Here is a 12,322-nt window from a genome sequence, read left to right as displayed (position 1 = left end):
GTGAGTGCTAAGCAAACTCTCTACCACTAAGCTGTATTCCTCACCTTGTTTTTTCTGACAAGGGCCTATGTTGCCTAGGCTGATCTTGAACTTGTGATCTTCCTGCCTCTGCCTCCAGAGTGCACAACTCAACATTTTATAGTTTTCATTTATAGGATAAAAGCTGAGAAAATAGAAAATGGCTCTTCAGGTACTTTTTACAACAATAAGTTATAAACATTTTCCAAGCTTTTCTTTTCTCCGTGTGTGTGTGTGTGTGTGTGTGTGTGTGTGTGTGTGTGTGTGTGTGTCTCCCCGGGTGGAGAGTGGGAATTAAGGGAGCCAGAGGGAGAAAGCTAGAGCATATCATCTTACCTGTAAATACTCCAACATTTTAATATCGTGTATTTCAAATTCCCTCAGTTATCGTGACTTTCATTTGTTTTTGAGGCAGCGTCTCACTATGTTGTCCAGGCTGGTGGCCTATTTGCAGATACAACTGATTCCTCTAGCTCACTGTCCTGAGTACTGGGATTACAGACGCACAGTATCATTCTTAGTCCCCATTATCTCAAAAGTGTCTTTTTATAGTTGTTCTGGTCACTGTAGGAGTCAATCCAAACCTACACACTGCATTGATTGATGTGGCTCTTTTAAATCTATAAAAGCTTCCCTCTTTATCACTCTTCTTCTACCCTTTGCCATTTATATTTTGAAGGATCTAGTTATTAAATAAAATTTCTCATATTCTGGATTTGGCTAATGACTTTTGTGGTTCAGAGTAGTATTAGCATATTATCAAGTTTTTCTTTTCTTTTTTTTGGGGGGCGGGGCGTTTCGACACAGGGTTTCTCTGTGTAGCTTTGGTGCCTGTCCTGGATCTTGCTCTGTAGATCATACTCAGAGATCCTCCTGGCTCTGCCTCCTGAATGCTGGGATTAAAGGCGTGCGCCACTGCCACCCAGCCATATTATCAAGTTTTAAAATAAGCTGTACCAAATTTAACTGCATCTTCAGTTGATTCATCAATTACCCACTTCCGTGAGCTGTCCTGAGAATTCTAATAGCTTTAGGGACGGACAAAGGTACCTAAGAAGGTATGCCATAAGCAAGGAGGCGGTAGAACACTATAAAGTTTAATGTTAATATTGGGTGTGAAGAGCAGGAGGAAAACAGTTGTAGCTTAAAATCAAAATATTTTGGAAGGCCAGGGAGATGCATCCATCACAAAGTGCTTGCCAAGCACGCAAGAGAACTGGAGCTCAGATTCCCCAGTACTCACATGACAAGTTGGGTGCAACCTTGTGTGTCTATGATATCAACACTGTGGATCCATGGGGCTTGCTGGCCAGCCCCTCAGTCTGGCTAGACAGGTGAGCTCCAGGTTCAGTGAGAGTCCCTGTTTTAAAAAGTAAAGTGTAGAGGACAACACTCAATGTTACCTGTGACCTCTACACATCCATGCCCACATTTGCACATATGTATATACATAAACCCATACAAATGTTTTGGATATGTGATACCAAAATGTCTTTTTAAAAAAATCTATCAGAGAATGCTATCAAGCCAGCTAAAAGGCTACCAAATCAATATTTTAATAAGCTATCCATTTTACTTCCTTACATAATGTCACAAAAGGAGTCAAAATAAAACATGGGAGGTAGTCAATAAGCATTAATAGCATATCTAAGAAGAGCATATATACAGTGAAATTCATTTGTTTTGGCTTTGGAGGAAACACTGAAGATGTTTATTTGAAAAGTATTTTTAAGTGCTTGGTGAAGCCAGGAATAGTGGTGCACCCTTTTAATACCAGTGCTCAAGAGGCACAGGCAGACTATTCTGTGAGTTCAAGGCCAGCTTTGTGTACATATCAAGTGCTAGGTCAGCTAGGACTACATAACGAGATCTTGTTCAAAAACAAACAAAGAAACAAAAAGGTGCTTGGCATTTTAAAACTACAGTCCTATGAAAAGCAAACACACTACTTCCCAAATTTCCTACTCTGCTTTAGCCCTCAGATTAGGGACTAGATGAGACCTATTCATACCATATCACAGAACTGGGAGAGCAACTGGGTGGCGATTCCAATCACTTACAATGTAGTGATTCCAAGTATAGATAAATATCCTGGACTGTCCTTTAACATTTAAGAAAAAGCTAGATGTGCCTTAACCACTTGGTGCACTTTGGTTCACCTTTCAAATGCCAGTTCAGATATGAAAGTGTTTTCCATGTATGTGGTATTCATCATTCTTCCTCAGTGTTGAGCTGTGGTCAACACTGGCTTCATAACTGAACCAGCTGAAAGAGGTTTTTGTTTTTTTAATATTAACATAAATAAACCAGAATCTATAGAAATGGGACTAGAACAGAAATGCTGAAAACAATTCTCTAGCTCAGTAGTTCTCAACCTTCCTAACGCTTCAACCCTTTAATACAGTTTCTTATGTTGTGGTGACCCCCAACCGTAAAATTATTTTCACTGATATTTCATAACTCTATAATTTTGCTACTGTTATGAGTCATAATGTAAATATCTGTGTTTTCTGATGGTCTTAGCCAACCCCTGTAAAAGGATTGACAATCCCCCAGGGGTCATGACCCCACAGGTTGAGAACCACCACTCTAGATACCACACATCAGATGAAGCTTCTCTGCTTCAATAGTGGCAACTCCTTCATCTCCTTTTATCACTTTATCTTTTTAGCTTCTGTTGAATTTGTCTCTTTGGATATGTCTGGAAGTTCAGCTCACTACTGAGTACAAAATAGAACTGACATCACACATTATACACTAGGTGCAAAAACTGTCCTCATGCCGGGCGGTGGTGGCGCAGGCCTTTAATCCCAGTACTCAGGAGGCAGAGGCAGGAGGATCTCTGTGAGTTCGAGGCCAACCTGGTTTAGAGAGTGAGTTCCAGGAAAGGCGCAAAGCTACACAGAGAAACCCTGTCTCAAAAAACAAAAAAATAACAACAAAAAAACTGTCCTCAAGAACTTTACAGCCTGACTGGATTGGGGAAGGTAATATGTAAACAACAAAGTAAAGTGATACATATACTGCAGTCATGGTCTAGAGAAGAGATATAGAGACAGAAGACCTGATTTCAGTGACTAGAATACAGGATTGAAGCAGAGGAGGTATCAGAACTCCTTGAAGAGACTTATCCAGACTACACTTCTGAACTGACATTTTAACAATTTAAATGTAGTGTGATGGATTAAAGACTAAAACTATAATTTGATAGTAATTTGGTACAGGCTGGATCCATGGCATCACATGAAACTGGGTGTGGTTGAGGCCTTTAATCTCAGCACTTGGGAGGTGGAGGCAGGAGGATCAGTAGTTCAGGCTCATCCTCGACCACATAGACTGTTTAAGGCCAGGCTGAGCTACATGAGATCCTGTCACAAAAATAAATATATAAGCAAACAATCAAATAAAAATTTGGCATAGGAAATTACAATCTTTATTTCATATTTTAACTTTAACATAGTGTGTATAATCCAGTGTAAGGTTTAGCAAGCAGTGGAAAGCAGTTAGACCAGGAATTGACATATAATACTGCCATAAAAAAATGACTAAGGATTAGTGAATTCTAGAACTATAAACTTTACCAAGTATACCTTGTCTCAAGACATTAAAAACAAACAAAATTGAGGAACTAAAACTGGCTTCCGGAACACTGAAGGTCAGGAGGAACAGTATTTCCTGAGGCCGGAAATGGCAAGTCACTCTTGCTTTCACAAGTCAGTGGCCAAGGCCATGTTTTCAAACTTAAATAGAACAGAATTGTTAGGAGTCTTTAGGATGCTAAGGGAATTTTTTTTTTCAACTAGAAAGATTACACTCATCAGAATGTGGCATAAAACTAAGAGGCAGTTCTCAAACTTTTTTCTTGAGTTTAAAAAAAGATACCTTATCTCTCTTTGCATCCCCCTTTCCCTCCAAATCAAATGAAAACTTCTAACATAATCCAGTCTGCGAAGTTCAAGGTCAACTCAGGGAAGCAGTCAATGAGCAGAAGTAGCTCCTGGATGTCCTGACTACGAAACCCAATAAAATACACAAAATAGTTTGTCTAAAGCTCAGCAGTGAAGTGATGTGGGAATCGAGCATTAGCTGCCTCTTTGCAAGTTCCATTCCACAGAATAGCATCTCCTTGAGTGAACTTAGCTACTTTAAACACTCTATAAAAACATGAATTTTAAAAAAAAATCATGTTATGGCACACAGCAGTTTCTGGAAGAAGCCACTAAGACATTAGCAGTAACTACTCCTTGCAATCTGCCTTAAAAACCGACTGTAAGAGTCAAAGCCTCAAAGCTGTCTAGAGAAAGCACATACCCAGCCAGGCCCATTAAAATTTACAGTTTAGGATTCTCTGTGTTGCCTATTTCTCTGTGTTTGTTATTTGTCTTTAACCAAAAATAGTCACTTTAGTTATAAGACAACAAAAATAAGGAAATCAAAATATGCCTTGCCTTGCCTTCTTGCCAGATACCTTCCCAGGCGCCAAATGACTACTGCAGTGACCGACTCTGGTCACCAGCATCACAGAAAAGGGGGCCGTAATTCCTGGTGATCTTTGTAAAATGGAGTAGGCAGTTATTCTGCATGAACAACCCAGGGGTTGAAAGACCCCGTCCTCCGGGTTTCTACTTACCTTCGGTAACATCCTGGGGGTTAGAAGTCCGGTCACTGGAAGGATCTAGGGCAACAGTTGCCAGAGAAGTAGTGGCCCCAGACAGTTCACTCATAGGCTCACTACGGCTTGTTTCTGGCACACTTTCTCGGGAGCTAAATCTTACTTGCGAACTAGATCGAGAGCTGAGGTCTGGGCTGGTGTCTGATAAACCTGGAATGTCATCAATCTTTGTTGGTGTGACCATGAACCGAACTGAAGACATCTTGGTGGTGACTTCTGGAGGATGCATTTTTCCCCCTTTTTAACAAAGAAAAAGGAAACGCTCACAAAAACTCTTCCTCCTACACTAGCTACTTTTGATTGCAAAAATAGAAAACTTAAAAAAAAAAAACCCTCAATTACCTTGATTTAATCCCACAAAGGCCCAATTAAGAATCCTTCTACTTAGAATTCTAGCCAACTGTTTTATAAAGTGCACCAGCAGTTAAGTGAAAAATAATTTTTGAAAAACAAAATGAGAACAAATCGATGCTAATCTTGTGTGACTTGGTTCCTTCAGAATCCTAGGCTATATCTCCCCTGGTCCAGGGCTGAGGGTTCCATGCCATGATCTCACAGCAGCTGGTGATGCCTCCCTCTGCTCAACCCCCAGGTCCTGATGAGGTAGTTAGTCCTTTCTCTGCTGAGTGTCCCACGGTTCTAGCTGAGGAAAGAGCATGCAGGCCCACCCTTGTCAGACGAATATAGCGTGGATCAGATTGCGAAAAGGTGTGCACTGGCCACCTGTTGTGTATCAGGTGAATACCCCACAGGTCTGGCTGGGAGGAGATGTGTGCTGAGCCACCCGATGTTTTTGAGGTCGACAATCCACTTGGGTCTGGTGGGAGAGATGCACATGCATAACGGGAAAAATACCCCCACACTACAGGATGGAGAGAGAAAAAAAAAAAGAGGACAGCGACGAGAGGATGCCGGGGCAGAGTGGATTCCTGCCTCCCAGAGATCTGGTCCTGGCAGAGGAGCTGCAGGCGGCGGCTAGCGGATCAGGGCAGCTCCGACAGCAGCAGCTCCGGGGTCGTGGCAGGTCGTCTCGAGTCCCTGGAGCCCACGACCGCTCGCCGTGTTTGCGCCGCGTGTGACAGGACGCGTTTTTCCCCCGGGCCCGGCGCGGGTGGCCTCTGGCCGGCTTTCCTTGGGTCTCAGCCGAGAAGACGGCCACGCAGGCTGGTCCCGGCTGGGAAGGAGGAGGTCGCAGGTGCGGGATCCCGCGCCAGCTGATGCGGGTGCGCGCGCAGCTGTTGTTTACTAGCCGCTAACTGTTTCGGAGCCGCGGCGCGCACGAGGCCCCCTCCCCGGCAGACGCCCGAGGCCGTTACGTGACCTCGCCGCCCCCTGCCCCGGGCGCGGCGGGCTCAGCCCGCGCCGCCGCAGCCCTCCCCTTCCCGCCCCGCTCGTTCCTCATTCGAGGTTAACCGTCCGGAGAAGTCTGGGGAGCAGCTGGAGGGCGGCGCCGTCCGGAGGGCACCAGCAGCCCCGCCCGGAGTCTGCGGAGCCGAGACAGCTCGCAGTGCGCCTGCGCCGGCCGGCGGCTCTCACGTGGAGCACGACGGGAATTGCAGTCCACCCGCGGGCTTGAACGTGTGTGGCCGGGATGCCTTTTCTCTCTAGCGTCACCTGTGCTGCATGGATTCTGGATGCAGCTCAGAGGCAGTCAACGCTCATTTACTCCGGGACCGCAAGGGTCATCTTTACTTAGAATATCTCTAGAAACCTTAACTTTCTGGCACCCAAACCTCCCATTACCACACCTATTTACCTTAGATGGGACCCTCACTGTAAAATTTCACGTCTTTTCTGAAAAACCTGTATCTTCATCTTCAGTTTAGGTTACTTTCCTGCTTCTTGTTCCTGTCCCTTTGAAAATCGCAAGCCAGGCTTAAACTTCCATTAGAGAACTCTATAGACATGGAGAAGACATTGAGTTATCTGCTCTGCTCCATGTCCAGTGTTTGACCTACTTTACTGTCTGTCACTAGATATGTTTAATGTTTAATGCATCGAGGTGTTTAATAAATTTCAGTTCAACAATCTTCCTGCAATGTTAATCAAAATGCAGAAAAACTCGCTGGAGCCTTGCCAGGGTCCTTGGTTCCTCTTAGGTGCAAATAGTTAAATCAGCATATTTAATAATGGACCAGGGTATAGAGAGACCACTCAGCAGTTAAGAGCATTTACTGTTCTTGCAGAAGACCCCGGTTCGGTTCCCAGTTTTCACATGATGTGTCTCATAACTGCCTATAACTCAGGGGATCTGACCTCTGAAGGCAAGGCATGGAAGTGGTGTACTTACACTATATATATATTATTTTTTTATTATATATATATATATATAAAAGCCATGGATCAAAACCGTCTTAATTCTTGGGTCTGGAAATTCCCCTTGATCAAATGACAATTCCCAGTCTAGTTAAAAGCCTGGGGAAAAAATGAAATTCCCATTAAAATGTAAAACTATTAGCTCTGTGATAGAGACTTTGGCATAATCCAAAGCCCTAGATTCTATCCTCATCAGTGGAGTTGGAGGCAGAGTTAAAAAACTTTAATTTTTTTAAAAAGCACACTTATTTTTTTGGGGGGCATGCACATATACATGAGTCCTTCCACATATGGGTCCCAGGGACTGAACCCAGATCTGCAGGAGTGGCAGTGATACACCTTTGTTGGCCAAATGCTTTTTTGAACTTTGGAGACAAAGTGAGACTTGGGTTCAGGTAGCACAGCTGTCCTCATACTGTGTAGCAGAGAATGACTTCCAATTTCTACTTGCTTTCTCCTCCCAAGTGCTGGAATTATCACCTAACCTGATCTCTTCAGTGTGGCTTTGTGAATGTCAGAAAAGCACTCTACCTAGTGTGTTATGTACAACCCCAGCCCCCTGCTGGTTTTCTGATACAAGGATTAGCTACATAGCCCAAGCTGGTGTGGAACTCACAGGAATCCTCTTACCTCATTCTCTCTATGCTAGGATTACAGGCCTGAGCCACCATGCCCAACTTGGATTCTTAAATAGCCTATGGCTCTTGATTCAAACTTACAACTGTACTTAAGAAAGGAAGGAAGGGAGGAAAGAAAGAAAGAAAAAACCTCCCAGGGTTGAGCATAGGGTTGGTAGAGTACTCGCCTAGCATACAATTCCTGGGTTCAATCCCTACCATAAACCAGGAGTGTTAATACACATCTGTTATCCCAGAACTCAAAACGTAGTGTTGGGGGCTGGAGACAGGGGTGCTCTTCCAGAGGACCTGAGTTCCACCCCCAGCAGCCACATAAAGGCTACCACTATCTAACTCTAGTCCCAGGGTACCTAACACCCTCTTCTGGCCTGGGTGGGTACTAGCACACATATGCATACACATACGCATACATACACGCATACATACACGCATACACGCATGCATACACACACATACACACACACACACACACACACACACACTTTAAACAGCAAATTTAGATAACTTTTGGGTCTAGAGATGGCTCAGTAGTTTGGAACACTTGATGCTCTTGCTGAGGACCCAGGTTCGGGTTCCAGCACCTACATGGTGGCTCATCATCCATAACTGCAGTTCTAGGGAATCCAGCTCCCTCTTCTGTCCTCTGAAGGTACCAGGCATGCATGTGGTGCACATACATACATGGAGGCAAACACCACAGTGGGAAGATCAAAAGTTCTAAGTCATCCTCAACTACAGAGCAATTTTGAGACTCACTTAGAATAAAAAGACTGTCACAAGCCAATGCAATAAGCAAATGCCAAACAAGACAGAAAATTCCAGTTCATTTTTCCAGTTTGTGGAGTTTTTAACATATCTTTATCCTTAGTAGGATATGGTTCATTCTTTAAAATCTCTCACATATAACACTAAAAACTGTGTTCATGAATGGGCTAAGAAATAAAATACTTGAGAGGAAAAAGAAAAACAACAAATATATGTGTGTGTGTGTATATGTGTGTGTGTGTGTGTGTGTGTATGATTTTAGCAGAACTATAACTTACTTGAAAGTTATCTGTCTTCTGTTAAAAGATATGTCAAATGATTTTTTTTTTCTTTCAAAACCAACAGCCAAGAGTAATCCTGAACTTTCCTACCTCTATGATTATACAGCAAGAATGCAAACACAGTCTCCATACAGAAAGTTTAAAATGAGTGGCCCTACGGCTGGACAGATTGCTTAGCATCCAGTTGGTCACTGACAACCATCCCTAACTCCAGTTTTAGGGAATCCAATGCCCTCTGTCTCTGTGGACACCAGAAACAAATGTGGCACACATACATACATGCAAGCAAAACACACATACATATAAAATAAAAATAAATACTTCTTAAAAAAAAAATTTAGTGGCAGTAAGCATAAATACATTCAGATCCAATGTCACAATCCAGGATTGAGAAACTGATAGCCAGTTAACTTGTCAAGGAAAGGAAGAGACCAGCTAGCATTTCTTGAATGCCTGAATACAATTATTTTACTTCATCATCATTCTAAGATGAAATAATTCAATTAAAAATCACAGGCTGGGCGGTGGTGGTGCACACCTTTAACCCCAGCACTCGGGAGGCAGAGCCAGGAGGATCTCTGTGAGTTCGAGGTCAGCCTGATCTACAGAAGAGTTCAGGACAGCCAGGACTGCTTCACAGAGAAACCTTGTCTCGAAAAACAAAACAACAAAATCACTTAGGTTAGCCAAGCATGGTAGCACATCTTTGATCCCAGCACTAAGGAGGCAGACACAGGCAGATGGAGGTCAGCCTGGTCTATAGGGTGAGTTCCAGGAAAGCCAACCTACACAAAGAAACGCTGTCTCTTGAAAAAACAAAAATCAAAACAAACAAAATCACTTAGGTTGCTAGGCGTGGTGGCACACACCTTTAATCCCAGCACTTGGGAGACAGAAGCAGGCAGATCTCTCTGAGTTCAAGGCTATGAGCTGGGCAGTGGTGATGCACACTTTTGCTCCCAGGACGTGGGAGGCAGAGGCAGGCAGAGGCTGGCAGAGGCCAGCCTGGTCTACAGAGTTAGTTGCAGGACAGCCAGAGCTACACAGAGAAACTGTCTCAAAAAAAAAAAAAAAGAAAAGAAAAATCACTTATGCTGTTCCCATGGCAGTGGCTAAAGTCCTTAAACTTCTATTTCCTTCTATTTCACACACACACACACACACACACACACACACACACACACACACACACCACTAGACTGGAAAACAATAATCCTTTCTTGAATCTCTCATATCTCTTCAAAATTAAGATCTGTGGGGCATTACATAGCTGCAGGCTGCCAGAGACTACAGATGTTGGGGTATTATATGTATACTAACTAGAGAGGAAAGAGTGTGGGTGTATTTCCAGGTCAGTAAGTTTGGTCAAGGACATTCCCACTTAGGACAGCTGAACCAACACTGTATAATTATTAAGAAGCTTCGCCTTCACATCCTTAAAAATGAGAAAAACAGAGGACTAAACAAGTTAAGTGTCTTTACTCCTTACAGAAAGAGGGGGAGGGCTGGAGAGATGGCTCAGTGGTTAAGAGCACTGACTTCTCTTCCAGGGGTCCTGAGTTCAATTCCCAGCAACCACAAGGTGGCTCACAACCATCTGTAATGAGATCTGGCACCCTCTTCTGTATACATAATAAATAAATAAATAAATCTTTAAAAAAGAAAGAAAGAGGGGGAAACAGAACCAGTTTCCTAACTTCCAATTCAGTCTTTTATGCCTTTATTATTCTTTGAGGAATTCAGAATGTTATTTAAAGGGGCCACAATTTACTTCAGGGACAAGAGTTATCTTTTCAGTGAATGCTGACCTTTGTGGGAGTCTCTCAGCCTTTCTTCCCCAATACCCTATCATTCATGGCGCAGCGCCCCTGCTACAGTGAGGACTTAAGATTTTTCTCAAGTGGCCTTGTACTTCCAACGGCACTACCCTCCCCCCATCTTTTCCTCAAACCACACTCAAAAGTGAACTTTCAAGTCATTGTCTCTTTAATAACCTGGCAATAATTCAAAGCATGAAGAAAAAAAAGTTAAGATTGTTCCCTTTACGGGTGATGCCCATCACGACAGGCGCGATCACGTAGTGAGATAGGATTCCAAACAGGCTTCACTGCTCACGGATTGACGCGTTTGGTTACTGATGATAATCGGCCTGGGGTCGGGCAGCACAAGAAATTAACGAACCCTCAGAGAACTGGGCGCGGTTGCTGGGTCATAAGCACCTTGAAGCGTTTCTTGATGGTGATCCGGTGTCTTGAGTACTTGTCGTCAGGGGAGAACCGAGCAGGATGGGCAGAGCAAGTCTGTTGTCCCGTAGGGTCAAATTTCTGCTCAAGGAAAAAAGGAAATGATCTCAATACATGAGTGGTGTGATAGCAAGGCGACAAGAAAATGGGAAACCTGAAGCCAGGAGACGCGATGGTCAGAACAAGAAGCCGTGCACTACCCAAATCTACCACGTTTCGGCCCCAAGCACCAGGCTGCGCAGGACGGTGGCCGGTTCCAACAGCTCCTCCCACCTACATTTCTCGCTCTTCCGATTTACAGCTGTTTCCTCCTCTTACCTTCAACGTATAGACGCGATCTCCCTGTTCGTTGAGGTAATACTGGAGAAACATGACTGCACCTCAGCGAGAAGATGCCGACCTCGCTACAGCCAGCCGCGTTTACCCTCACTGCACCACTTCAATCGTGCTAGCCAACATCCTTCCTGTCCGGCCGGAAGTTTCTATAAGGCATGCCGGGAAATGTAGTCCATTTCTCCAGTCATAGCCATATGACCAGAAGGGGGCATAGTAGAGCAGCACTTGGCCTTGGGCTTCAGCTTGCTACAACCTTGCAGAGAGTTGTTAAGATGGATGGAATTGCCCACTGTGTGCCAGGCACTGCCAGACATTAGGAGGTAGGGATGGGTGTGGGTTAAATATTGATGCATCCAATCTCATCTTTAATATCAAATTGCACACTCATTTCAGAGACACTAGTTTTGTAGTTCCTGGAGAAATAAGGGCTCCGGGATTCTCAACCTCCTATAATCGTAGGGAAGAAGTAAGATATTTTTCTGACCCCCACTTTTACATCCGGTTTCCTGCCCCATTTCAAAGTATTGGCGGTAAAGAGTGCATGATGGGTATTCGATATTATGCAAAGCGAAAAGAACGTAAAGCGTTTCTTATGAAACTGGTGAATTTTGTTTTAGAGGTCGAACCAAGATTCAAATTCTGGACTTGACCACAAATTCAGCTCTTTCTTACATGGTGAGTAGCGAATAATAGCAAAATAAGGTACCCTTCTTAGAGTAGTCCCAGTTTTTAAAAGAATGAAAAGTCTTATAAAAGCCTAGTTTAAAAAAAAAAATTAGAATCAAGATACTGCAAAATGATCACTGCAGCACTATTTATAGTGGCAAAATATTGTAACATATTAAATTTATAGGCAGAAAAACCTTAATTTTTTTTTTTTTAAAGTAACGGATGTAGTTGGTTTGTTTGCCGTTGCATAAGATACATTCAAAAAGCCCGGGAGTTTAACACGTGCTTGTAACCCCAGAAGTCCAGAGGCTGAGGCGGAAGGATCTCCAGAAACAACGGGGTTGAAGAACGGCCTGGGCAGTATTCCGAGCAGTGAGAATTTCG

General features: G+C 43.6%; 2 protein-coding genes across 2 annotated transcripts in view; both read right to left on the bottom strand.

The window, feature by feature from the left end:
- The window catches only part of LOC114683104 (solute carrier family 12 member 6-like), an 89,258-nt gene extending 83,221 nt beyond the window's left edge, over positions 1-6,037 (bottom strand). Inside the window, 1 exon segment of the mRNA XM_028857280.2 lies at positions 4,649-6,037. Coding sequence (XP_028713113.1) covers positions 4,649-4,919 — 271 coding nt within the window. The 5' untranslated portion in view covers positions 4,920-6,037.
- Positions 6,038-10,653: 4,616 nt separating this feature from the next.
- On the bottom strand, positions 10,654-11,398 carry Nop10 (NOP10 ribonucleoprotein). Its single transcript, XM_028857265.2, has 2 exons — positions 11,252-11,398; positions 10,654-11,014 (listed from the first exon to the last, which is right to left on the bottom strand). The coding sequence occupies exons 1-2, from the start codon at positions 11,303-11,305 to the stop codon at positions 10,874-10,876; spliced, it is 195 nt and encodes a 64-aa protein (XP_028713098.1). The 5' UTR covers positions 11,306-11,398; the 3' UTR covers positions 10,654-10,873.
- Positions 11,399-12,322: the final 924 nt, after the last annotated feature.

Source organism: Peromyscus leucopus, chromosome 4, assembly GCF_004664715.2.
Source record: "Peromyscus leucopus breed LL Stock chromosome 4, UCI_PerLeu_2.1, whole genome shotgun sequence".
Classification (NCBI taxonomy): Eukaryota; Metazoa; Chordata; class Mammalia; order Rodentia; family Cricetidae; genus Peromyscus; species Peromyscus leucopus.
The sequence above is the reverse complement of the archived record's forward strand: the minus strand, read 5'-3'. Positions and strand labels throughout refer to the sequence as shown.